We start from the raw sequence: 26,622 nt of genomic DNA on the forward strand, positions 1-26,622 counted from the left end.
AATAACGAGTGGTAATTAGAGAACGTTTGGCCCGTTACGTAAATAATTTGACTATCCAATTGTCCTATTTATTTATTTTTTTACGTGTTTGGTCTTGCAGTTCTTGTTAGTTTTGTTGTTATTTTGCTAGTAACTTATTATGGTTGATGGTGTTGTGATTGTATTTTTTTGATTGTCGTACTTGTTGTCATTATTTGTATGGAATTTATTTTAGTTGCGATTCCTGTCGCATTTCTTTCTCTTGGTGGTTTAATATTGTCTCTTATTGCAGTTGTTGTATTTTTTCTTTTTGGAATCGTACTGAATCTACTGGTTTCATTAAATCTATAGAAAGCCCAGGTCCTGGCTAAATATGCCATAGGATAGAAAATTCTATATAGAGCTTCGAAAACACATATTTGCCTATTCACCATACAATCTATAAGAACATATGTATATAAAACTGTTGATAAGGTAGTGGAGCACTCTACTGGGATGCGGATGGCATCATCCAATATTAGTAACCTGGTTCCGAACATATGTTAAATTGGTTTTATAAGGGCAAATCAGGCAGGGACAATTTTGGGTGGGACATTTTTGGGAACATCTAGGATTTCCCTGGAAGGCTTCTGTTTTTGAATAAGCAAATCTAGCCGCTTCGATCTTAAAATCTTACTTAATTTTCAAGCCGGGTTAGTTTGCAGTTATTAATCTTCCAAATACAATATACGAGCTTGTTTGGCAGTGGCCGGTTTATGTGGAACGAATTTAACATAAAAAATTTGAAGAGGCTGGCCTCGTCATCGTTAAAAAATACTTTAAAATCCTGGTTTAGTTCATCCAGTCGAAGATTTAATGGAGTGTAATTGTTATGGGCCCTCATTGCTGGCTATAAATCTGGTATGCTCTGGTACTGGCGCGCCTGCAGAGAACCATTATCTTTTCTTGAACAAATTAAGTTATTAAATTTTATTTGTACACAAAATACGCAAAACGTTCCACTGCAAGCACATTTGATTGATTGAAATTTATGCTGACAAGGCGCGATGCCGTCGACGCCGAACTTTGCCAGCAAGCTCCACACGCGTTGGAGAAGTATACAAACAATAAATTGCAAAACAAAGCATAAATTCGTATATAAAGGCATAACAATAACAATGTAAACAACATCAAGAGCAATTTATATGTGTGTATGTATGTAAATTTTTTTCTATGTAGTGATAAAATTTACAAATTCATACAAAGCCACAAATACAAGTCAACAATGATGTCAACAAATGGCTATCTAAGCTGGAGTTGTAACGTAGGAGTTCGAGTTCAAGTAGAAAGCTTTGAACTGAATGTGATTACTTGCGGGAGTGACTCTGTATTTGTGTGGGTACGCATTAAGCACGGCTGAGTGTATTTGATTTTTAGCTTAGGTGAATGCATACTCGTATGAGGTATAAGAATTTATTGAGATATGTGTGTGTGTGTCACAGGTAAAGGAAAAAGCAAAACCAAATCAGGTATATTAGCCGCACCACTCTAAACAAGTATGCATGGATGTGTGTGTGTAACTCTGACAGTTTTCGAAAGTTATTGAATGTAGTAAGTTTGTATGGCTGAATATTTGAAAAACTCGAGCACTCATCGAGAGTTGCTATTATATTTTTATGATGCTTTGATGCTTTTTAGTTGATGCAGTGTAAAGCTCGAAAGAAGTAAACAAGAAATCTGGCCTTGGTGTTACTTTTGACTTTAGACATTTTTGTTTTGAATTTTCTTGTTATTTTTTATACATTTCATGAAAATGAAATGGTATATTAATTTCGTCACGAAACCCAAAATTGTAAGCCCTTAAAGGAAAATAGATAGACCCACCATTAATTATACCGAAATAATCAGGTTGAAGAGCTGAGTTGATTTAGCCATGTCCGTCTGTCCGTCTGTCTGTTTGTATGCAAACTAGTCCCTCAATTTTTGAGATATCCAGATAAAATTTGGTGAGCGGGTGTATTTGGGTGTCCGATTAGACATTTGTCGGAACCGGCCGGATCGGACCACTATAGCATATATCCTCCATACAACCGATTTTTCAGAAAAAGAGGATTTTTGTAATATCTTACTCAATTTAACAGATTGAAGCTTCAAACTTCACCATATACTTTCGCATATTGCACATATTGTTGCCTGAAAAAATTGATGAGATCGGTCGTATATATAGTATATATCCCCCACAACTGATTGTTCAGATAAGAAACTTTTCGTAATTACTATCCTATTTTAAGAGCTAGAGGCTTCAAATTTCACCGAATGCTTACGTATATGGCATATATTGTTGTCTGAAAAAATCATAGAGATCGATTGTATATATAGTATATATCTCATACAACCGATTGTTCAGATAAGGAACTTCTCGCAATTTCTACCCCATTTTAACAGCTATAAGCTTGAAATTTCACCGATTGCTTACGTATATAGTATATATAGTTGTGTCAAAAAAACATAGAGATCTGTGATATATATAATATATATATGATGGTATATATAGAATATATATATAGTATATATATATATTTTTTTTTTTGTGATTTCGGCCCCATTTTAACAGCTAGAAGCTTCAAATTTCACCAAATGCTTACGTGTATAGCATATATTGATGTCTAAAAAATCATTGAGATCGGTGGTATATATAATCTCATACAACCGATTGTTCAGATAAGAAACTTTGCGCAATTTCTTGCCCATTTTAACAGCTAGAAGCTTCAAATTTCACCAAATGCTTACGTATATAGCATATATTGTTGTCTGAAACAATCATAGAGATCGGTGGTATATATATTATATACTTCATATAAACTGTCATTTTTGCCCCTTTTTTACGGATAGAAGCTTCAAAATTCATCAAATTTCATCAAACAGTTACGTTTACGTCATATATTGTTGAAAAACGTGATTCGTAGTCATAGTTTTTACACGCAGACCACAAAAAACCTGAAACTTTGCATCCTCACACAAAGTACCTACCTATTTTTCATTTTATATTTATCTTAAAAATCAGTTAGGTATGTAGATCTGTTCACTATATATTTCTTATCTTATACATCCGATTATTCGGAGATTTCGAACGGGATAATATTATTGTTCAGCCCCATTCATGAAAGGTATGAAGTTTTCGGCACAGCCGAAGACAGTCCCGTCCTTACTTGTTTTATTTTGTATTTGTTTGTTCTGTCGCATGATTGCAAGAGCTCCACTCTTCTGCACAATAGCCTGCTGTTGCATATATTAAACGCAAACGCAAAAGATGATATTTGTTTTCAAGATAAAGCTCGTAGGAAGTCTGATTTTTAGATATTCTGATTTTGTGCATTGTAAGCGAAAATGAAAATAACAATAAATTGCAGATACTCAATAACCGATAATAACAAGTTGCATGCAGAAGTATTATGCAGTCGATAATCTTTTATTTTTACTTATGTATAACGGCAGGGAGTGCTGTTTTAAAGAGGGGTGACATAAGACCAACGGTTATAACGTCAAATATCAACAAAGTCAACTTAAGTTATTACCATATAAAATATTCATAACATCTAATTTCAAATGTTTACAATGTCAACGATGTTGATATAATGACCATAATGAGTTTTCGTAATGATTAAAGCCAATTCTGTTTTCTGAAATGGCTATAAGGTCAAATATTTTGTCTCGCACATCCACGTATTAAAATGTTATTAAGAGTTGAATTACGGTGACTTTTTATTGTTTTACTATAATTTTGTTCAGTCGAATGAAAAAAATAATTCTTAAGATTTCACATATGGCGCTGCTTTTCCCATATTTTGGTCTCATTCCAGTGAAAGGGACCTAGAATTTGAAAAATTGAATAAAAAACTAACACAATGAGGTTCTCTCGGGGATATGATGAAATAAGTCAACTGCAACTTCAGAGAAAATTTGGAGCACAAAATCAATCGCTTTTTCCTAATTCTGATTTCATACAGTGAAAAATCGCATTAAAAACTTGGCCGGTGCGGATAGGAACATATTCAAATAAGCGTCTCTAAACCTATCCTGAAAAAATTTGTTTGTTTTTTGTGCAGATCTTAAATTGCTGTATATGGTAATGGTCTTCTTCCCAAATGGTTATAAGGTCAAACGGAAATTTTCGAAATGGCTACAAAGTCAAATTAAGAAAGGTCATAAAGACCGATTTTATTGTATGACTATTTGAAGTGGCCATAACGCCAATTGACCTTTTGGCTGCTGAACTTATGTCACCCCATCCAGTTTTAATATTTTCTTTTTATAGAAGCTCAGTATACGCACACGCTAACACGAGACGTTGTTCCTTTACAAAGAAATGGGTTCAAACACTCGAGTGAGGTATGGCATAAGAAAAAGTACTTAAAAATAGATTTAAAGCGGCAAAAAAATTATATTGAGTCTGTTGTTTTCCCTTTTTTTGTTCACCTATTCACATTGTTTTCTTTGCGCTTACATCAATTCTATGCGTTTGTCTACTTCCATCACGTTTAAATCCTTTTTGCGATACGTAGTTTTATTTTCATTTATATGTTCGAGCTACAGATTGCGTTACGCGTAACACGAATTTGAATTTAGTTTCTTGTTTGGTTATCATTATCATGCTTTAGTGTCTTATTACTATGAGTTACACCAATATATTTGATATTCAGTTCACATACCTCTAATCATCGCGCACTTTAAACCATATTACAACATCATCCACAAAGCAGTTCAGCGAAGATTTATTTTACGGTACATAAGTATAATGAAATAAGTGATAAAAATATAATCCGGTTAACATACCTGCAATAAGAATAAGAATAACGAGGATGGTTAAAAACTTAATAATAATAATAATAATAATATCTTCAGTTATAATAATGCATTATACACTAAAAATCTAAGATTAAGGAACATAAATCGTAGACCAGATCATAATCGGTACATGGGAAATCCTGAATTGCACAATATAGATTACAGGTCGGAGATCATAAAATATTTATCATAGATTATACATATTTCATATCATAGATTGGAGATGACTTATCATATACTACGGAAGACAGCAAATCTTAATATATATAAATTTCGTCTCACGTTGTTTGTCCACGATGGATTCCTAAGATACTTAACCGCTTAAAATCCGATTTGCACACCGTGTGCAGTTTTATCCAACTTGAAATATATGATAGCGTTCCTGCGCAGTTTCTTTCGGGGAATTGGACCAGGGACCGATCTGTTTTAACAAATTCTATTCAAGGTTCGATTTGCCTTTCTGTTCTTATTTCGATTTACCTGAAATTGGGCATATGGGTAGTCCGTTGCCTAGATTAGTATTTATGTCATTTTTTTCGGAAAATAAAGCAGGGACCGACTGGGACTGGGACTTGGACTGGGACTGGGACCGGGAATGGGACTGGGATCGGGATTGGTACTGGGATTGGGATTGGGATTGGGACTGGGACTGGGATTGGGACTGGGACTGGGACTGGGACTGGAAAAAAGAATGGGGAAGAACAAAAAACACTAGAGAGAAGAGTGAAAATGGAAGGAGAAAGAGTAAGACAATGATAGAGAGATATGGATATATCGATGGCGCGATATCGGTTAATAAATCGACCCAGTCTAATGTATATATTCTAAGTATTACATTTAAATACAATATACAATGAAAAATAATGGAATATTTGTTTTTGTTTTTAAAGGCCCAAACGAGTGAAGTGTAATGTGACTGCGCCACAGAGTAGAAAAGATCACTTTTTACGGTTATGTTTTTCAGCATAGTTAAAAAAGATCTCCCCACAGTCCACATGCTCTACTATATAGTTGGTAAAAGTAATATTTCTCTCAATACCTTGCTATCGTTCTATGTTGTTTGATAAGTCGTTGGTCAAAGAGCAAAGCATAATACGGAGTATTCAACCGATGTGTTAGTTGGTGTCAGACAGTGAATAGGAAATACGCTCACACCATGCTCTTTAGTTCCCTCTCTTTGTCTTCTACGTTGTTTTAAAAAAAATAAATAAATGTAAGGCGCGATAACCTCCGAAGAGATCTAAGGCCGAGCTTCTCTTCCAATTTGCGTCGTGTTCCTCTTGATTTTCCCTACAAATTGGCCGGACGGGACCTACATGTTTTATGCCGACTCCGAACGGCATCTGCAAGGCAGATGAGTTTTCACTGAGAGCTTTTCATGGCAGAAATACACCTGGAGCGCTTGTCAAACACTGCCGAGGGGCGACCCCGCTTAGAAAATTCTTCTTCTAATTTAAAACCCTTATTTCAAAAATTTTGATGTTGCTTTGCCCGGGGTGCGAACCCAGGGCATACGGTGTGGTAGGCGGAGCACGCGACCATCACACCACGGTGGCTGTCGTTGTTTTATTCGTACGTTATTAACGAAGCATATACAGAAGAATAATGTGCTTTATATATAAAAGGAGTAGATACAAGTAAAAAATATAGGTGCTTATTTTCAGTGGGTGGTTAAACTGTACTATATAAGTTGCCTAGCATTTAACCCTGCTACTTTATCTATTAAAAAATTGAAACGATCCAAAGGCAAGGTTAAATTTAGCTGATCTTAACTGCAGCTTAAATTCACAAAGAAAATTTGGGCAAAAATTTTGCCTTCAATGTGGTTAATTATAAATAATTGTCGTCTTAAAGAAAAATTTTATAAATAACGTTATAAAGTACGATATAAATATATTAACAATTACCTTAGTAGTATGGTTTCATTTGACTTGAAAAAGTTTCATTTGAAATGAAAAAAGTTTCATTTGAAATGAAAAAAGTTTCACTTGACCTGAAAAAAGTTTCATTTGAAATGAAAAAAGTTTCATTTGACTTGAAAAGTCTCATTTGACCTGAAAATGCTATATTTCATAGCGGATTAAATACAGAGAACATTTCTAGGGCTACAGATCATACAAATTACACAGTAATCATCATAAATCTGAGTTACATACATATTTATGAACGTTAAATAGAGATGTATTTAAGTACTTCTTCAGGCTTTTTACTCCATATCATGAAGGGATTTAAAGGTACTGCACCTAGATGAGAGAGTCTATGCCTCACCAAAGCGACACGTTCGCAGAGGATGTGAACCGGCGTTTCATCGTCCAGCTCACAAAAAAATTCTGAGATAAGACGTATAGGACAGGAAGATATTCAACGGTTTTTTACACTTACGCCGTACTTTATGTCGGAACGGTTCGGGTTTTAGCCGAGCTATGAAATTAGCTACCAAAATTAGGAAAATGGGAATAAATTTTCGTCATACAAAAAATTTTCTCAACAAGTCATTGCTTCTGTCAAGATTTTTTATGAAAGCAAAAACAATTAGAATAAAATATTTAGTTGTATCGGTTTTCCGTCCTCTTGGTGAAGTGACGCGTTCTAGCACTGTGGCGCTAACAGTTGAAGGGTCTTCTAACTGCGAAATTAAATAAAGGAAGTTCTTGAGTAGATAAAGAGAAATATGCACACAAACACGGTACCATACTCGCAATGGTGTACTCCGGTGCAACTCAAACATTGTTACTACGCTCTGTTGGGTTTGGTTTAAAACGATTTAAAATTTAAGGAGATATAACTCCTCAAATTGCTGGTCAGAATTATGAAAATACAGAAAGTTTTGGGATGCAAAAAAAAAAAAATGCTACCAATGGCAACGAAAGTTTGTTGAAAATACTGAGAAAACATTCAATGGCAATCCAGCTTATATGCTTACTAATTAAAATTTTACCAAATTAGAGTAAATTATGCAAATAAGTAAAATTTCATAGCAAAGGACTAAAAGTATATTAGAAATTCCTGGCAATTGGCTAACTTTAATTTAAGCAGACAATTTCTGATAAATGCACAAACTAGTAACTTTAGTAGTTCGAAATATAAACTGAAATAAGTTCACTCAAATTTAATCACCTATTTATGTATGTACTGTGGTGCAATGACCTACCTTACTCACCGGCAGCTGAAAAAGTTTATTATCAATATATGTGACCAGGTCTATGAAAAGGTGGCTTATGACTCAAAAAAAATTACTTCTACTAAGAAACTGAAGAAATGCATTGTTTATCTTTAACAGCTGTTTCTCGGAATTTCTTTTTTGAGTCATAAGCCATCTTTTCATAGACCGGTTTACATATATACATACCTGCATCCATATACACGCATACATAAGTACTTTGTTGGTTTAAGAAATGTTGGTCAGTAGTTTATGAAGTTTGCTAACATATCTAAATTCATTTGAAAGTATGTACATATATGGATATGTTAGCTTGTGGGTGTGAAAATGAAATTTTTGGCAGCGAATACTTTTAAACTTTCCACAACCTCATTCCTATCTCTCATCCCACTCACTGTTTGGCCGACTTTTACTGTGTTGGCTGATGAGAAGCTGTCAATGTTTGCGTAAAATATTTACAACTATTGCGCAGCGCTTAAATGATGTCAGAGTAAGAGTACGAGTACAATAAGCCCACTGGGAATAAGTAGCATTTTCTCAAAGTTATGAGTATAAATTGTTGTGCGAGTCAAAGTGTTGAAGCGGTAAAATGTAGAATGTTTAAATCAAAGTTTAATTGCGGTGAAAAGGATTCTTCCTCCCAACTCCTGCCGTTTAAAACTTATTTAGCTCCCTACGTTACGGAGTCGTAGGGAGATGGTAGGTGTGTTATTTGTAGTAAAACTTATTAGAGGAATGGTAAATAGCATGTTTCTGCTTGATGAAATTTTATTTAATGTTTCCTTTAGACCATCTAGTCTTTTTCGACCGCTTCATATAAGCAGATGCAGATCGAATTTTGAAATGCACGAACCTCTTCATTGTCTGTGTTCCGATTTCAATAAGCACTGCAAAAACGTTGATGTGTGTGACTCACTCCACGTAATAAAAAAATATCTTCTGACTACCTTAAATAGGCAATGATTTCGGTGGGTGGCTTGGAATCACGTCCTTTCCAACCTCCCACACATCGCAGCCCACACACAATAAGTTGTGTGTTAAATATACATCAGCTGGTCGAAATCACGTCTATTACGACAGCACTAATAATCGATTCCCGTTGCTCGGCATCACAGTCCATCCCGACAACTGATTTAAAAATCTCTCGTATGCCTCTGTAATTTATTTATAATCCGTAACTATATTTAGTCTGATTAATTCTTAAATTTGTAGACTAATAAATAAATAAAAGTTAAGGACGAAGGAAAGTTCGCAAATAAAAAGAAAAAAACAGCAGCAAAAGAAAAAAGCTTGAGTACTAAGTACTCATAAAGTTCGATGTATGAATACATCAAATGTTTTAGTTCAACCAGAGCTAACCTAAAAATTGAAGTTAAACCACAAAGAGGCAAATTTACCAGAAAGAGTTTCGGGCTATTTGAGAGGAACATTGTTTAAGGAGCAACAATGTTCCTCTCGAATAGCCCTAAACTCGATCTGGTTAACAATCGATGCCGACAAGTTATTGCTTTATTATAGTCGAAGTTATCTTCACAATGCGCTAAATTTTGAAAAACCTTCACCTCTTCGTCGATCTTAAAACCCCCTTCGACAGCATGAGGAGGAGCTGCCTATATGCCGCAATATATGAATTTGGTTTCCCCGCAAAACTTATACGGCTGAGCAAAATTACGTTAAGCAACACCATCAGCTCAGTCAGAATTGGAAAGGACCTCTCCGAGCTGCATTTGAGCTTTGGCAACCACGCCACTATTGTCAGTCAAAACTTCGAAATAGTAATTTCCTTCATTCCAGCATCAACAAAAACAACCACATAAGCTCTGAAATCCAGCGAAGAGTCACTCTTGCTAATAAATAATACTTTGGACTCGGTAGGCAATTGAAATATAAAGTCCTCTCTTGGCAAATGAAAACCATGTTGTACAAGTTACTTTTCGTGCCCGTTATGATATATGGTGCATAAGCAGGGGCCATGACAACATCATATAAAGGGGCTCTGGAAGTATTCGAGAGAAAAGTTCTTCGAAAGATTTATGGATTTATGGATATTATGGATTATCGAAGAAAATTTATTAATGAGCTGTACGAGCTTTACGCAGACCTCAACATAGTCAAGAAAATAAAAACCCAGCGGCTACGCGGCCATGCTATGCGTATGAAAAAAGACGCTACGGCTAAGCAAATATTTTTATCGGAACCCGCTTATGAAAGCAGAATAAGATGACATCCCCTACTGTACTGGAAGGACTAGGTGGAAAACGATTTAAATTCTCTTGGTGTGAACAATTGGCGCCAGGTAAACCAGGGGAGACGTTTTATTGGTATCTGTTTTATATCAAATCTATTAATTTGTTCACAAATCGAAAATTTGTTTAAGAAATCGATGAAAAAATGGTTATACTACACTAATAAAGCGATAACGGTCGCGATCTTTTGATTACAAATCGATATCTATTTCATAACATATCGATAGCTTTTAGATAAATAGTCGAAAGCTTTTCGATAGTAAATCGGTAAATTTCGACAACAAATGGATATCTTTTGATAACAAATAAATACAAATAGCAAATGGGTAACAATTTAACAACTTTTTGGTAACAAATCGATTCATTTTCAATAACGAATTGATAATTTTTTTTAACAAATCGATAATATCATCATCATCTTCCTCAACTCCTATTGGAGCATAGGGCCTCGACCACCGACTTAAATCTTATTCTGTTAGGTGCAGTTCTTTTGATATCATTCCACGTGTATCCTGCGTCTTCGAGTTCTTTATCCACTGTTCTGCGCCAAGTTTTCGCAGGTGCACCAGGTCGTCGGCTTCCTTGTGGATTCCATCGCAATGCTTGTCTGGCTATATTTACTGGAGGTCTTCTGAGAATGTGATCAATCCACGACCATTTACGCTTGGTTATTTCTGTGGCAGCCTTAGGTTGATTTGTTCTAGACCATAAGTCGTCTTTTGAAATTCTTTCCGGTTATCGAATTTTCAGGATTCGGCGCAGACATTCCAGGAAAAAATCGATAAAGTCTTAATAACCCATCGACACATATTCGATAACAGATCTATACATTTTTGACAACACATACATCACTCGAAATCATTAACTCATCGAAAATCTTTGCTATTGATATCCTTTTCTTCCTCTCCTATTCTCATCTCAATTGACTATGCAAAATAAGTGAAAAAATGCACAAATCTCAAAATTTCTTGAAGGTTTTCTCTTCAGTTTTCTGCTAACTTTTAATAACTTACTATAAAATAGAAGCTTTAAAATTTTTTACAAATTTTTGATGCATTTATTTACAAATGTCCTTAAGATTTTTTAAGATCGTTGATCTCATTTTAAAAGTGAGCAACTGTATCATTTTAATAAATTTTTATTTGTATTACCATTTCTTTTAAATATTTACTTACGCCAAAGAAATGCGAATAAGTTCCACAAATATAAAAAGTAATTTCTGCTTAAAGAGCACAAAATTGTTAACACATTATTTTTTACATTTTTCATTAAGCTTTTAGTTGTAGGTTAGTAAAGGAAAGCAGTCAGACAGTCTGGTCGGTGAATGCTGAACGAGAGCAAGTTGTAGTTAACTGTGGTGCTTAGTGTGTTATTTTAAAAAAATTTTATTAAATATAAAAATATTCACATTTTCTTAAAATAAATGAAGTTTAAATTTGAACACAGAAATACAGACTAAGGCGAAAGCAAAAATGTTGCAATGAAACTTTTTTTTTGTTTATAATAATCACGTTGAAGAAAATGCTGTCGATAAAAATTATTGTGTTTAAACTAACAGGTGAAGAAAAGTCTAGGACATTAAGGCACATTATATGTATGTGCAATACATATGTGAACATTAAATCCCCGTCACATAAGCACTTTTCATTGTAGTTGTTGCATTTTGAGTAGATTGCACATATTTTTATGGAGAACGGTAGATTGAGCGACACTGGCGCCATCTGATATGGAAAAGTAGCCAACTCCCAGCTTTTGTTGCAAGCAAAGCATAAGAAGAAGAGTTTAACATTTGCTTTGACTAAAGCCGGTGCCACAATGACATTTTTCATATAGATGCGTTTAACACAAGCTTATGCATTCCAATAACATCGCCACAATCAACCAAGATGTTGCGTTTCTAAATATAAAGGAACTTCATACGTCGCAATTGAAGTTTATTACGCCTTGCCCACACATACAAAATTTCGCGAAGTACTGGTATAAACACTATCCCCTTACAACAAAGATACGTGCTAACATATTTTGTGTCGTATTCATTTGTTATATTACAGTTATTACCTACGAAAAATGTTTGAAAATTTACCAATCAGTGGGAAAAATAATTTCACTTGCAAAGTGTGTCAACACCCTTAACCAAAACAAATGTCACATTCTTCTTCTTATGCTTTGCTTGCAACAAAATTTGGGAGATGGCTACTTTTCAATATCAGATGGCGCCAGTGTCGCTCATTCTACCGTTCTCCATAAAAATGCGTGCAATCTACTCATAATGCATAAGCTTGTGTTAAACTCATCTATATGAAAAAGTGCTTATGTGTTGGGGCTTTAAGGGTGCTGGTACACTTTGCAAGTGACATTATTTTTCCCAATAGCTGGTAACTTTTCTAACATTTTTCGCAATTAGAAACTGTAATATAACAACTGAATACAACACAAAATATGTTAGCAAGTATATTTGTTGTTTAGGTGGAAGGTGTATAAGAGTGCTTCGCGAAATTTTGTATGTGAATGTGCAAGGCGAAATAAACTTAAATTGCCAAGTCTGAAGTTGCTTCATATTTATAAACGCAACATCTTGGTTGGTTGTGGCCATGTTACTGGAATGCATAAGCACATTTCATTGTGCCGCGGCCTTTAAACTCTTTCAAAAATAACAAAAATACTTTTAAGATATCTGATAAATTTGATTAAAATTTGAGACAAGCATTTGAAAGTATACTTTTAAAAACCTGTCTTTATGCTCGAAGGGCCACATATTAGGCCAACATTAGGGTGTTTGTTCGGCTTTGTTTGTTTGTGTGCCTTTCCATATCATTTTTCTTTACTTTGTAAGTAATTTCCACTTCCTAATAAATTGGTTTATGAGCAACCTATGGTACATCGGTAGATGGAAGATCCATTAAACCAATTTCCCCGGCCGACGTTATCACCATAATCTGGTGTTCAAAGATCAACCTGCAAAGAGGATAGATTAATGTAACGATTCACTCAGCGACAGTCAGTCACGGTTAAGGCAATATCTTCAGCTGTTATTAGATCAACAATAGTTATTGAGGTTGTGGAGAGATTACATAATTTAAAAGCTAATAACACCATTTGTCTGGCTTGGCTATTGGGTCGCAGATGAATGGATGGAAGCAAGCAAGTGAACGGGCCAGAATGTCAAATATGGCACGAGCCCCTTATGGCGATAGGGTTACACACGACAAGGGAAGAGCTCAGGCAGAAGAACAACACGAGCTTGAAGTCTAGGACAGCGGCAGGCAAAGACATCAATATGGAAATATAAAACAAAGCTTTTTAAAGCTATGATATGATATTCCCAAAAATCAGCCTTAAAATCTCAAAATGCATAGGTACTTACAAGCCACTGCAGTCTAAAAAGCTACACGCACAAACTAGGTATATAGTATAATAGCCTATGTCAGTTCTGCGACAGCGAGAATAACTCTGCATAACACATCCATCCCGAATACGGTGCATTCGCGTGAAGAAGACTTAGAATCCTTGTATCGCTGAAATAAGAAAGTGGTGCACTCTCTAAACCCCAGCACCACCCTGGATTTTCACAGGGAACTCGGCCTATACGAGAATGAGGGTATAATGTACCTACAGAGTGCTGTCCATAGCCTCTCAACAATATGTCTATCTTTCTTTTTCTTTTTCTTGCATATTTTTCTTTTATTTCCTCCATATTCTCATTTATCTTTTCTTCGAACTTTTAAACGTACCTGCTTCACCGCCTGTTTTGCACTATCTCCAGTTTTTATACTCAGCTGAGCAGAGCTCACAGAGTATATTAATTTTGTTCGCATAACGGTACCGCGTAACAGCATAAACTAATCAAGATAGATATAGACTTCTATATATCAAAATGATCTGGTCGAAAAAAGAAATTAATTTAGCCATGCCCGTGCGTCTGTCCGTAAACACTATAACTTGAGTACATTTTGAGGAATCTTAATGAAATTTGGTATGTAAGTTCCCGGGCACTCATCTCAGATTGCTATTTAAAATGAACGAAATCGGACTATAACCACGTCCACTTTTTCGATTTTGCAAATTTCGAAAAACCGAAAAAGTGCGATAATTCATTCCCAAAGACGGATAAAGTGATGAAATTTGGTAGGTGAGTTGATCTTATGACGCAGAATAGAAAATTAGTAAAATTTTGGACCGTGGGCGTGGCACCGCCCACTTTTAAAAGAAGGTAATTTAAAAATTGATATTAGAGAAAAATTGTAAGTTTACAAACGGCGATGGTTAATAGGGCATGTTTCTGAATTTCACTTCTTCATCAGCTAGCTTTTCGGGAGCTGAGCGTTGAACTCGAATCTCCAACATTCATATCAGTGCAAGCCTTTAGCTGCTAAGCCATATGAATATCCCGTTGTTCGCTGTTCAATTGGTCTCTAAGGGTTGCCTTTTTTGTTTATATTCCTTTTGATCACCATGTAGGCACATACACTCTGTATGTAGTTTATTCCTAATGGTGTGGATATGATTTTTAGGCGCGCTTTTGAAAGCTTAGTAACATTTGTTCGGATTTTTACAGTATTTGTTTTTAATACTTCCGCTATTACTATTATATCAATATGATCATATGAAAGATAATTTTTCTAAGCGGGGTCGCCCCTTGGCAGTGTTTAGCAAGCGCTCCGAGTATATTTCTGCCATGAAAAGATCTCAATGCAAACTCGTCTGCATTGCAGATGCCGTTCGGAGTCGGCATAAAAAAATTAAGGGGAGCACGACGCAAATTTGAAGAGAGCTCGACCTTAGATCTCTTTGGAGGTTATCGCGGCTTACATTTATTTTTTATTTAATTTAAAAGTTTTGCAAGCTGTAATTTGGCAGCTGAGTATGTAATGTACGGTTACACCCGAACTTAGGCTTCCTTACTTGTTTTCTTTAAAATCTTTGTCCTTTTTTTCTGAGACTCTTTTTTCTCTTCATCTTTCCATAAAGGGGAAAAGGGGAATTTCCAAATTCTTCCCGTTCCATTTTTTTAACCTCATTTCTGGCTTCATTTTTCCTCACTTCCATCATCTGGAAACTATGAATAAAAAATTTTTTGTGTCCTATTTGCTTTCAGTTCTACAAAATGTTGTCCAAGTTTTTGCAAAACTCCCAGCGGAGGATTCTTCAAAATCTACGAAGTTGCTTAGCAATACCTTGGTGCTCTACAACACGAATACCCCTTACCATGGTTTCATATTTTCCGACAATGACCTCAAAGTGATTGACATGCCAAATACAAATACTGTTAAAGGTGACCACAAAAAGAAGCATAATCGAAATAGAGTAGAGGAAGGAATGGGAAAAAACAAAAAAAAGCTTGCAGAAGTTACAAACCAAATTGAATATTTCGAAAACGCAATCAATAGTAACAACAACAAAGGGCAGCAAAGCAAAAAAATCAAGCAAAGCAATTCCCATAAAATTACAACCACAACTAACAACAAAAAACATACAAATACTTTGAGTACCAAAGCAACGATAGCAACAAAAAGTTATGCGGGTATGAAGATGACAATATTGCCAATGCGGGTCGAAAATGATTTGAAGAGACTAACTGAGACAAATGAAGTGAGAAGAAATCAAACAGAAAAGGATAATAAAAGTAAAACAAATAATAAGAGACATAGTGTAGTTGACAAAAATAACGGTGCAGTTGTAGTAGCAAGTGCAAATGCTATACCATCCATTGGCAGCACAAAACTCTATCAAAGCAATACTTTTGTCAATCCCTTCGGACAATTGGCTTCCATATTTGGCAACGATCAATTCCATTTGCAAGATTATACTTTCTTTTTCAATGCTGAACGTCATACTGTATTTCAATTGCATACTAACAAATTTGATAACAACAACAACAACAACAGAAAAATGAATTTTGGTACAAAAGTAAGCCATAACGCTGTGCCACTAGCTTTTGTTGAGAGCGGACGTCTACTGAATGCAGTATTTGGTGGTGGGCCAGCAATGGTCTCCAACTCGATGCCAATAACAACCACAACAACGGGCACCACCTCCTACAGCTCATCACTAGTTCAAGTGGAAGAGGTGCAGTTATACAATGCTACATCCTTACGGCAATCACGCTACAATCCTTTCAATCCAACACGGTAAGTGTGTGAGCTTTAGGATCGAGAGCTTTAAGCAATAGTGGAGTATATGTGCTTTTGTGTGTGAAAATCCAAATCTGTAGTAGGCTGGATCGAAAAAAATGTGGATACCCTCAAATTTGAGGTTTATTTATGCTGCATTTTTATTTTTATTTCCTTTTTTTCAGTCGAAATATTTTCTTTATTGTTTAAATTAGGGATCTTTACTGTTATTAGTTTTTGTGTTATTTATTTAGCTGAAAAAATACCAACTTTTTATTCTCTTTAAGAACCAATATTTATCCTGTGAGTTATTGTTTCGTTCGGATCATAGCGGTTCAGTTCTCCAGATTTTTGTTTTGCTCAAAAAGTATTAATTATTTTTAATTTTTTTTATTTATGTATGTTTGTTTAATGGTGTGTTCAGTTTATACTTATATTTTTAAGAATTCATGAGCTTAACACCGGCTTATAATAATTGAATTTCAATTATTATGTTTTCTCAGAGAAACTGAAAAGAAAGAAACATTTACTGGCATATTGCGATGGAACCATTTCGAAAACCGCCAGCGTAATCATCAACATTACAAAATTGCCTGATGATGATTACGTTGGCGGTTTTCGAAATGGTTCCATCGCAATACGCAAGTAAATGTTTCTTTCTTTTCAGTTTCTCTTAGAAAACATAATAATTAAAATTCAATTATTATAAGCCGGTGTTAAGCTCATTTTATTTTTTATTTTTTATTTGGTTTGGAAAATAACACTTCTGTTAGGCGTTTTTGTTTTGATTGCAAAGTAAGAGTTATTTTTAGTCTTTTTATTTCGGTTATTTTTCGAATTCTATGTTTCGCTCAGATATTAAAAGGTATTTGTAAAATTTGTGTCTCACTAACAGGTGTACATTTTTTCACTTCGCTAGGAAATTTATAGTTTTTTTGAGATTTTCATTTCGCTTTGAAAAATAACACATATTTTTAAATTTTTTTATTTCGATCGGGGAATAACCGCTATTTTTTAAGAGTTATGTTTCGCTCGCAAAATAATATTTATTATTTCAGTTTTAAGATTCTCTATGGATGGAACAAAAATTTTTTGAGTTTTTTATTCCGCTCGAAGAATAATATTTATATCTTGAGATATTTACTTCACTCGGAAAAGAGTAAATATGAGTGTCTTAGTTTGCTTGGAAATTAACAGTTATTTTTTTCAATTTTATTTTGTATTGAAAATAGCGGTTATTTCTCGAGTGTTATGTTTCGCTCGGATATTAATAGTTATTTTCTAAGGTTTTAATTTCGTTCAGAGCATAAAAGTTATTTTGAAAGATTTTTACGTCACTGTTGTTGGTGTGTTAACGACAAAGACACTCCGCGAAGGCTTTGGTGTTGATGGCCCTTTGCCGGATATAGATCCGATACGTTCCGGTAGCAAAGCACCATAAAGCTACTATCCCGACCATCTTGAAAACGATTTATATGACCACATTATACCTTCTAGGCCATACCGCCCTCCGCCAGAGCCTAACCTGCTAAACATGTGTATGATCTATATCTATATCTATCTATAAATCTTATAAAATAAAGTCGCTAAATGCCATGTACGCACATAGCTTCACACAGAATGCTCCGATTTTAAAACGGTTTTTTGCATTTGATATCTTAGCTACGTGAGATGGTAACGTTAATATAATTTGAAGATATATATTATAGGGGCGTGGCAAATTACCAAAATGTAGTAAAAAATCGTAACATTTTTGTGTACACAGCTATAACTCATAAACGGATGGATTTAAAAAATTCTGCTTTTCAGTAATACTTTGAAATATTTACCTTCGATCTGCATCACAAAAAAATACTTGATTCATTTCTTATATCAGCCAAATTGTTTAAAAAAAGTAACATTTTTACCAAAAGATGTGTTTTTGTGGTTGTTCGCTGTGAAATGTGTGCGTTAATTGCTTTTGAGTGAGGCATGATGCGACACATACATACGTACATGCAATATAGCATTCGCTCCGTTATTTTACCTCGGGCGTAGGTTTATAGGTATCTATGGATGAACATCACTACATAGTATAAAACAAAGTCACTTTTTCTGTTCCTATGTCCTTTTGAATGCTTAAACCTTTAAAAATACGCAACAGATTTTGATGCGCTTATTTTAATAGATAAGGAGTGATTGAAGAGGAAGGAACGGATGAACATATTTGGCTGAAAATTGGTGGAGGGGTAGCTTAGAACCAGGAGGCAGACATAGGACAATTTTTATCCCGTTCTGGCTAGGGTCTTGAAATCAAAACGTGGACCTGGGTAATCCTGGGATATGTTTGTATAATGTGGGTATCAAATAGAAGCTGTTTATGAGTACTTTGATACGGGGTATTCTTCGTGCCCGCGAGTAACTAGGGTTTCGAGATATAAGCGAAAACGTGGACGCGGGTACCCCTAGAATATTTTTATAGAATATGGATAACAAATGAAAGTTGTTAATGAGTGCTTTAGTACAGGGTAGTTTTCATACCTATTTGTGAATGGTCTCGAGATATAGGCCAAAACGTGGATCACGGTAACACTAGGATGTGTTTTTACATTATGGTTATCAAATTGAAGTTGTTTATGAGTGCTTTAGTACAGAGTAATTTTTATACCGCTGGGTGACTAGGGTGTCAAGATATAGGCCGAAACCTGGACTCGGATACCCCTAGAATGTGTGTGTAATAGGGATAACAAATGGAAGCTGTTGCTGAGAGCTTTAAAGTAATTTTCACTGTGATATTCGATTTAGTCGCATCAACCTGGCAAAACTGATAAATATGCATGCGAAGCCGAAATAAAGACATGAATTAATAATACCCACATAACTATTTACATACGTCCTATTCGATTTGCCAGATGAAGTGAAAAGACGGAGGGAAGAGTGAATAAAAGGATTAAGAAAAAGTGAGGGGGGGGGGGGGGGGCATAGCTAGACGGAAAAAGCTTATTAAAATTGATGTAGATAGACCAAATTTAGGGAAGAACAACGTCTGACGGGTCTGCTAGTATATTTATATATGTAACGTGGTTCCCCTGGCGTAGCTGAGATTGACAACTGGGTTGCGGAAGCTATAAAGCTTTGTATTGCGCTTATCAACCCCTTGAATCCCATCAACATCTTGAATCCCATTTTTATGTCACTCGGAAATAACAGTTATTTTGCGAGTTTTATATCTAAATTTCGAGCCAGTATTTTTGTTTTTATTTTATATGGCGATAAACCCAGTCTAATGCGTAGATATGTATGTTACATGCGGTAACTTTGGGGTTCCGTAAAGTGCTATTGCTTCAATGATAAAATGCAAAACTGTGAACCGTTGGGTGTATTGTAAGTGAGTGTGCGTGTTTGTATGAAGTGGACTTCTGGGTATATTTGCTACTTTTTCTAAATTCGATTTCTGCACATTGTGAAGGTCTTCCCATAGTTTGGTTGAAATACTATTTGTGTCATAGGGGCAATAGTGCTAATGATGTTTAGCACATCCATTGTTTCTTGCCCTGCTTATTTTGCTTTGCTGAATTTCATTTGAAATGTGCTTCTGTGGTTTTCGCATTCCATTGAACTTTAAAGATTGATCCGTTTAGTACGCAAGTGCAGGTTGAGTACTTTTTTACGTTCGTTTTGCATTGCGATTTCAGCAAACTTAACTGAACTGGAAGGGTTGTGCTTGATTTAACAAATTACGTTAGATAAGGAATTTTTAAGCTTTTTGCTTGGGGGATTTAAAAACTGTTAATAAATGTCACCTTGTCTTAACATCATTTTACGATGTCACACTCGAATTGTTTGCAATACGGGAAATCGGCGGAGATAAAGGCGAAAGACCTCATAGTCCTTCTCATACTGTCAGTTTCTACCGCGGAAGCTTGATATAGGCCTACTTCGAAGTATTTGTTTCCTGTGATAACAGCCTTAAGTACCCTCACTGCAGATTTATTTTATTTATGGACCTTGAGACCTTACAGTCTTCCAGGTTGGTTCAAGGTAACTTCGTTGCCTTTATGCTGTCAATATCATAGTTGTGGTCGTAAATGCGCTTCTTTTAAGTACATTTAAGAGCCTCTTCTGCCCAATCTATTAGCAAATACATTCGATTCAATAAGTATTTTTTTGACAGAGGATGCAGTAAATAAAGACAGTAAGATGATCTGTATATAGTACTAGCAGACTCGGCAGACGTTGTTCTGCGCTAAATTTGGTGTATCTGCATACATTTTAATAAGCTTTTTCCATCTAATTCTGCCCTCACCCCTCTTCACTTTTTTCTTATCTTTGTATTCACTCCTCCCTCCGTATTTTTCGCTTCATCTATCTCCACCTTCGTCTCATTCTACCTCTTTCTCAGTCTCCTCTCTTTTCTCTTCTTTCAAGTTTTTCGCATTCTTCTGCATCCCTTATTGCCAGTCCCGTTTCGAGTCTCAGTCCCAGTCCCACTCCGAGTCTCAGTCTCAGTCCCAGTCCTAGTCCTAATCCCAGTCCCAGTTCGTCTCTGGTCTACTTCCCGGAACAAAGCATCGTAAATACTAATATAGGTAAATTTATATACCAAATTTCAGACAAATCGAATAGGAGGAATGTAAATAGGTATGTGGGTATTATTAATTCATGTCTTTATTTCGGCTTCGCATGCATATTTATCAGTTTTGCCACGATGATTCGACTAAATCGAATACCACAATGTAAATTGCTTTAAAGCTCTCAGCAACAGCTTTCATTTGGTATCCACAATACACACACATTCTAGGGGTATCCGGTGTAAAACTTACTCTGTACTAAAGCACACATCAACAGCTTCAATTTGATACCCATAATGTAAAAACACTATCCAGGCGTTCACGGCCCACGTCTTGGCCTATATCTCGAGACCCTAGTCACCTAGGGGTATGACAATTACCCTCTACTAAAGCACTCATCAATAGCTTTAATCTGTTATCGATATTATATAAACACATTCCAGGGGTACCCGGGTCCACGTTTTGGCTATATCTCGAGACCCTAGTCACCCAGGGGTATGAAAATTACCCTCTACTAAAGCACTCACCAACAGCTTTCATTTGATATCCATATTCTATAAACACATTCTAGGAGTACCCGGGTCTACGGTTTGGCCTATATCTCGAGAACCTGTGCATCGATCCTGAATTGCTGTAAACCTCACGGAGCCCGAGATCTTTCCAATAAATACAAAACCGTGGAAATCCGTTCGTGCGTTCTGGAGCTATAGCGTCAGGAAGGAAACCCCGACTTTTTTTTATATTATAGATTTCGTATAATATTCGCTTTCCTAAACTTGGATTCTAACGCCTCCATGCAGTACGACTGTCAACAATGTTGGTTGATTTGGTTTCTGAGATTGTACTGTCCTGCTCCCTGCTATATAGACCTTAAGTTCAATATGTAATTTGATAAAATAAGGGGTTGGCGAGCGGCCTTCTCATGTCATACTGCAAAATTTCAGAGAGTGAGGAAGGACACTCTTCTATTTCATAGAGCGGCACACGACTTATGTATTGCAGACTTATCAAGGACCGATGCCAATTTCGTAAGTTTATAGGTTCAATGGCTTAGCTGGTTGGGGTTAGGAGGGAAAGGATAGCCTTCACATTTTATGTAGTATGATAATATTGTTAACTTGTCAAAAGTTGATAATAATTCAATTATTTTATAAGTCCAAGGGCGAATGTAGGAGGGTGAGGGAAAGGGAAGCTTTCTCATTTTACTTATATGGTCAGATTTATTTACACATTGCAGAACTATTAAGGGCCGATGGCAAGACAATAAATTGTTCTGTTTATGGGCGTAACTAGACTGCCTGATTGGGGAAATGATAAATGGTCTCATCTGGGACGTGTGGGAGGAAGGGGGTGGAGTTTGTCCATTTTACACAACCAGGTTTATTTTAAAGGGCTTAGACTAATAAAGCACTGATGACAAAATGGGCGGCCAAAGCTCGAGAATAGAAGGGGAAATATGGAACAGCTTGATCTTCAAAACGAATGTAACCAAATAAAGAAAATAATTTTGCCTTACCTTTGTCATTTTCCTTTTAAAATGAAGCAAATTAAATCAAAAGCGTTTACCAAATCACAAAAAAATGTGTTCTTCTAATCCCAACAGCATACTCATACATGGTTGGCTTGGTGGCTCAACTGCTGGTGTCTATCAAACACTTGTACCCGAATATCTGCGTCAAGGTAACGGAAATTACAATGTATTCACAGTCGATTGGGGGCGTGGTGCTGTTGCTGACTATCTTACCGCAAGTTATCGTGTCAAGCCCGTCGGTAAAGTATTAGCAAAATTCATTGATTTCCTACAACGCGAAGCAGGCATGCGATTTGAAGATCTGCATCTAATCGGATTCAGCATGGGCGCACACATTGCTGGTATTGCGGGCAAGCATTTAGAGTCTGGGCGTTTGCCATTGATTTATGCGCTAGATCCGGCGTTGCCATTCTTTCGCTATGATAGCTTCGATGATCGTATAGCAATCACAGATGCCGATTATGTTGAAGTTGTGCATACAAGCGTCGGTTCGTATGGCTATGATCGGCCTTTAGGACATGTAGATTTTTATGTGAACTATGGCAGTGCACAACCGGGTTGCTTTTTCAATGAATGCAGTCATATGCGCGCATATCAAATATTTGCGGAATCTTTGCAAATGAAAGGAGCGCTGGTGGGACAAGGTTGTGATGTCAACTTGTGGACGGATTTGATAAGACGTAGAAGATGTGCAATGAGTACAGGCAGACAAATGTTATTGGGTGGCGATCCAGCAAATGTAACGGCATTGCGTGGACGTGGTGGAGTTTTTTATTTGGTAACAAATGCGCAGCCGCCATATGCAAAGTAGGTGGTGACATGAGAGAGGGAATGGGGAATGTAAAAGAGGAAATTTTAATAAAGGACAAAGAGTCTGCTGCTAAAATTATATGCTTTGACAAACTAAAAAACTCTACAAAAAAAACATACAAAAAGCTGGTTCCAAAATTGTTCTAATTTTTCTTATGTGTTTGCTTTGTGTTAGTTTCTAATTAGTGCGCGCATATTTATGTGACACGCTTTTCTTCTTATTCGACTGTGCTCGTATACACTAGTGAGCAAAAAAATAACAGCAAAAATTAGTTACAAGTTTTATAAATTTTTTCATATTTTATTATATCTCGTTTTAAGTTACATAGAAAAATCTTTCATAAAAATATGTTCTTTTTCATAAAATGGGTTCGCTCCCCAGGCAAAGCAACATCAAAATTTTAGAAACAAGTTCTTTCAATTAGAAGAAAATGTTTCTAAAAGCGGAGTCATTGGTGCCGTTTGTCGCATCGCTGTAGTCGTATCCCTAACGTAATCAGCTGTTTATCGTTACGATGGAAAACCACAAAACAATTGCTTGGCTACGATACGGTTACGACCTTAGCGGCACCAATAATCGATTGCATTGATTCCCATAAGGTTGGTCGAATCAGCTGTTATAAGTTTACCGATACGGTTACCAATAACGCACCAATGTCTGCAGCTTAGGCGGGGTCGTCGCCCCTCTGCAGTGTTTGGCAAGCACTCCGAGTGTATTTCTGCCATGAAAAGCTCTCAGTGAAAACTCATCTGCGGAAACCGTTCGGAGTCGGCATAAAACAAGTAGGCCCTGTCCAATTTGAAGAGAAGCTCGGCCTAAAACCTCTTCAGAGGTTATCGCACCTTACATTCATTCATTTCATTTAACTTCGAAAACTTTTTCGAAAATAATTTAAAAATTTTTCGAAATAATTCGAAAATTAAAAAAGTCTTGAAAAGAAATATTCATTTTTATTTAGAACATAAAAAATATGAACGTCAATTTCGAAAACTTTTTCGAAAACTTTTTCGAACAGATTCGGAAATTCGAAAGTTAAAAATTCTACCAAAAAAATTACCTAATTTTTATTTATATTCTTAGAAAACGTAATGGTGCTTTAGATTAAATTTTTATCTGTAATAAAATCCAAAACCACTCTTCGGAAAAAAAATGTCAAAAGTCAAAGCGAGTTCTGTACTTAAAATCTGCATTCTAAAAAAGTTAACAAAGAAAATTTTAAAACTTTTTATAAAAACTACTAGAATTTTCGAAATTTTTCAAAAATGTTTTTGAGATTATTAAAGATTGTTTTAAGTCTACGAAATCCAAGCAGTAAAGAAAATAACAAAAGTTTGCAAAAAATGTTTGCTGCTAATTTTTTACCCACAGATGTACGCCAGTTACACATCCATACATTCATATGCATATCTATGTATTCGACTAAGCAGCAAATGCCGCTTTTGCTTTTTGTACTATAAAATTGAACGCACAGTACGTATCTTTTTATGTACTTTCGCTTATGCGCCTGTTTGTATGCAAAGATTTTTTATTTGTTAATGCCAACATTGAAATGGAAATTAAAAAATGCTGCCATGTGTGAAATTCCTTCACACAAAAGCCGATTTTATTTTTCCCCGTTATTCAGCGTTATAGTGCGCTTTTCATTAAAGGCTGCGCTATTTGCCTAGTTAATTTTTATTTATTTTATTTTTTCTTCCTGCAGCATTGCTGTCTTTTCTTATGCATGAGCGAAGGTAAAAGGCGTTTTGTTTTTGTTGAAATATTTGATTTTATTTTCATCAGAGTATGTGGTTATAAAAAAATTAAATATTAAATTCCAAATCTTTATTTATTAAACACCCAGAAGGAAAAGTAGCTAACAAGAAAATGGTTTACATTTAACCAACGTGCATTAATATTAGTTTATTTTATATAATAAAGGTAACTAAGTACTATTTGGGAATAGAAGACGCGCCATTTGTAGGGATTATTTTCGAAATTAAAAAAAAAAATTTTTGAAATACAGCGTGAAAAGACAAAAAGGGTTTGGTACTTAAATTTTTTTTCTGACAACTTTTTTTTTGGCTACAAATTATTCTACGTTTGATTTTTTTTATTTAAGAGTTATGACAAAATTGCTTTATATTCCAACTAGTTAATAGCTCACTATTTTTAGTTTTGATGTATAACTTTGGGACGTGATAATTTTTGTTTTTAAAGGACAGTGTCATACGTTTCATCCCTTTACTCAATTAGAGAGCTTTTTTTGAAAGTCATGGTCAGTTGATAAAGTTTTCGAAAATAAGTGAAATGGTAGCTCATACCAGCAACAACTCCTTGGGCGAAAAAGGGAATTAGACAAGTGATACCTCGGTGTGCTGTCATATCGTTGAAGTTTTAAATATCGAACATGCCTTCGCCACCACAAGGAGTTACGCTTGTCATCTGCGCTCAGAGCTAGGTTGGTACGTCGTCTTACGTCGCCAGAACTTCATCTACACCGTGATGCGGGGGTACCCTTCATGAAGGAGGGAAACCAAATTGTGAACATTAAGTTTGTGTTAAATACTCAGAAGTCTGGGCATCCTAACAAACAACTCATTGAAGAAGCAATGCATCACAAAGGAATACTGAGCTACTACAATGAGCACTAGGTAAAAATCAAGCGCATAAGAATTTAATCATAAACAAGCCCCAGCCCAATCCTGAAAAAGTCCAATACCCGAGACTCGCACGAGAGCAAAGCATACTTCCTATAAAGAGACGCGCGTCACTTTGGCCCAACTTCGATTTGTATTCTGTAAAAGTAACCTCTCTCCTGTCCAAACGTACTGTATATCCCGCAATGTGGAACAACGTCCTCTAACACCTATGTCTCTTTGGCCCAATGCTATTGAAACTGAAAATTTCCTTGAACCTCCGTTAGTGGATATCGAAACTTTTTGATAAAAAATCGATAACTTTTCTTTTAACATCCGCTGAATTTTGATAAATTAATCGATAATTAATCGAAAACTTTTAATAGCGAATCGAAAATGTTTCGATAACAAACCGATAACTTTTCGATAAAATTTCGACAACTTTTCGATAGCAAATCCATAATATTTTGATAACAATTCGATAAGCAATAGAACGCTTTTCGATAACAAGTTGAAAGCTTCCTGATATCTAATCGATAACTTTTCGATAACAGATTGATACTTTTTTGAGAGTAAATTGATAACCTTTTGATAACATATGGATAATTATTCAATAGAAAATAAACCGATAGCTTTTCGATCATAAATCGATAAATTTTCTGTAATTGGTTGACTACAAGTCGATAAATTTTGCGATAAAGAATCGATAATACACCGTTAGAAATCATTCCAAATCTAAGTATTACTGGCTTTTTGAATTTTCCAGCAAAAACTTTCGTTAGAGTTTTTCATG

General features: G+C 35.6%; 2 protein-coding genes across 6 annotated transcripts in view; one reads left to right on the forward strand and one right to left on the reverse strand.

Moving 5' to 3' along the window:
• msi (musashi) overlaps positions 1-26,622 on the reverse strand; it is a 584,216-nt gene that overhangs the window by 105,295 nt on the left and 452,299 nt on the right. The gene's annotated exons all lie outside the window — the stretch shown is intronic.
• Positions 11,512-23,317, forward strand: LOC137238876 (uncharacterized). The gene is made up of 3 exons (XM_067763903.1): positions 11,512-11,767; positions 15,305-16,337; positions 22,473-23,317. The coding sequence occupies exons 1-3, from the start codon at positions 11,731-11,733 to the stop codon at positions 23,209-23,211; spliced, it is 1,809 nt and encodes a 602-aa protein (XP_067620004.1). The 5' UTR covers positions 11,512-11,730; the 3' UTR covers positions 23,212-23,317.

Source organism: Eurosta solidaginis, chromosome 1 (assembly GCF_040869045.1).
Source record: "Eurosta solidaginis isolate ZX-2024a chromosome 1, ASM4086904v1, whole genome shotgun sequence".
Lineage (NCBI taxonomy): Eukaryota > Metazoa > Arthropoda > Insecta > Diptera > Tephritidae > Eurosta > Eurosta solidaginis.

What these genes read in the sequence shown, in the direction of transcription:
- LOC137238876 (XM_067763903.1), top strand. Translation starts at nt 11,731, where the DNA reads ATGCTGTCGATAAAAATTATTGTGTTTAAACTAACAG. An exon ending in TATTGTGTTTAAACTAACAG is followed by an intron (nt 11,768 to 15,304) that starts GTGAAGAAAAGT and finishes ATTTGCTTTCAG; the next exon opens with TTCTACAAAATGTTGTCCAA. An exon ending in AATCCTTTCAATCCAACACG is followed by an intron (nt 16,338 to 22,472) that starts GTAAGTGTGTGA and finishes TAATCCCAACAG; the next exon opens with CATACTCATACATGGTTGGC.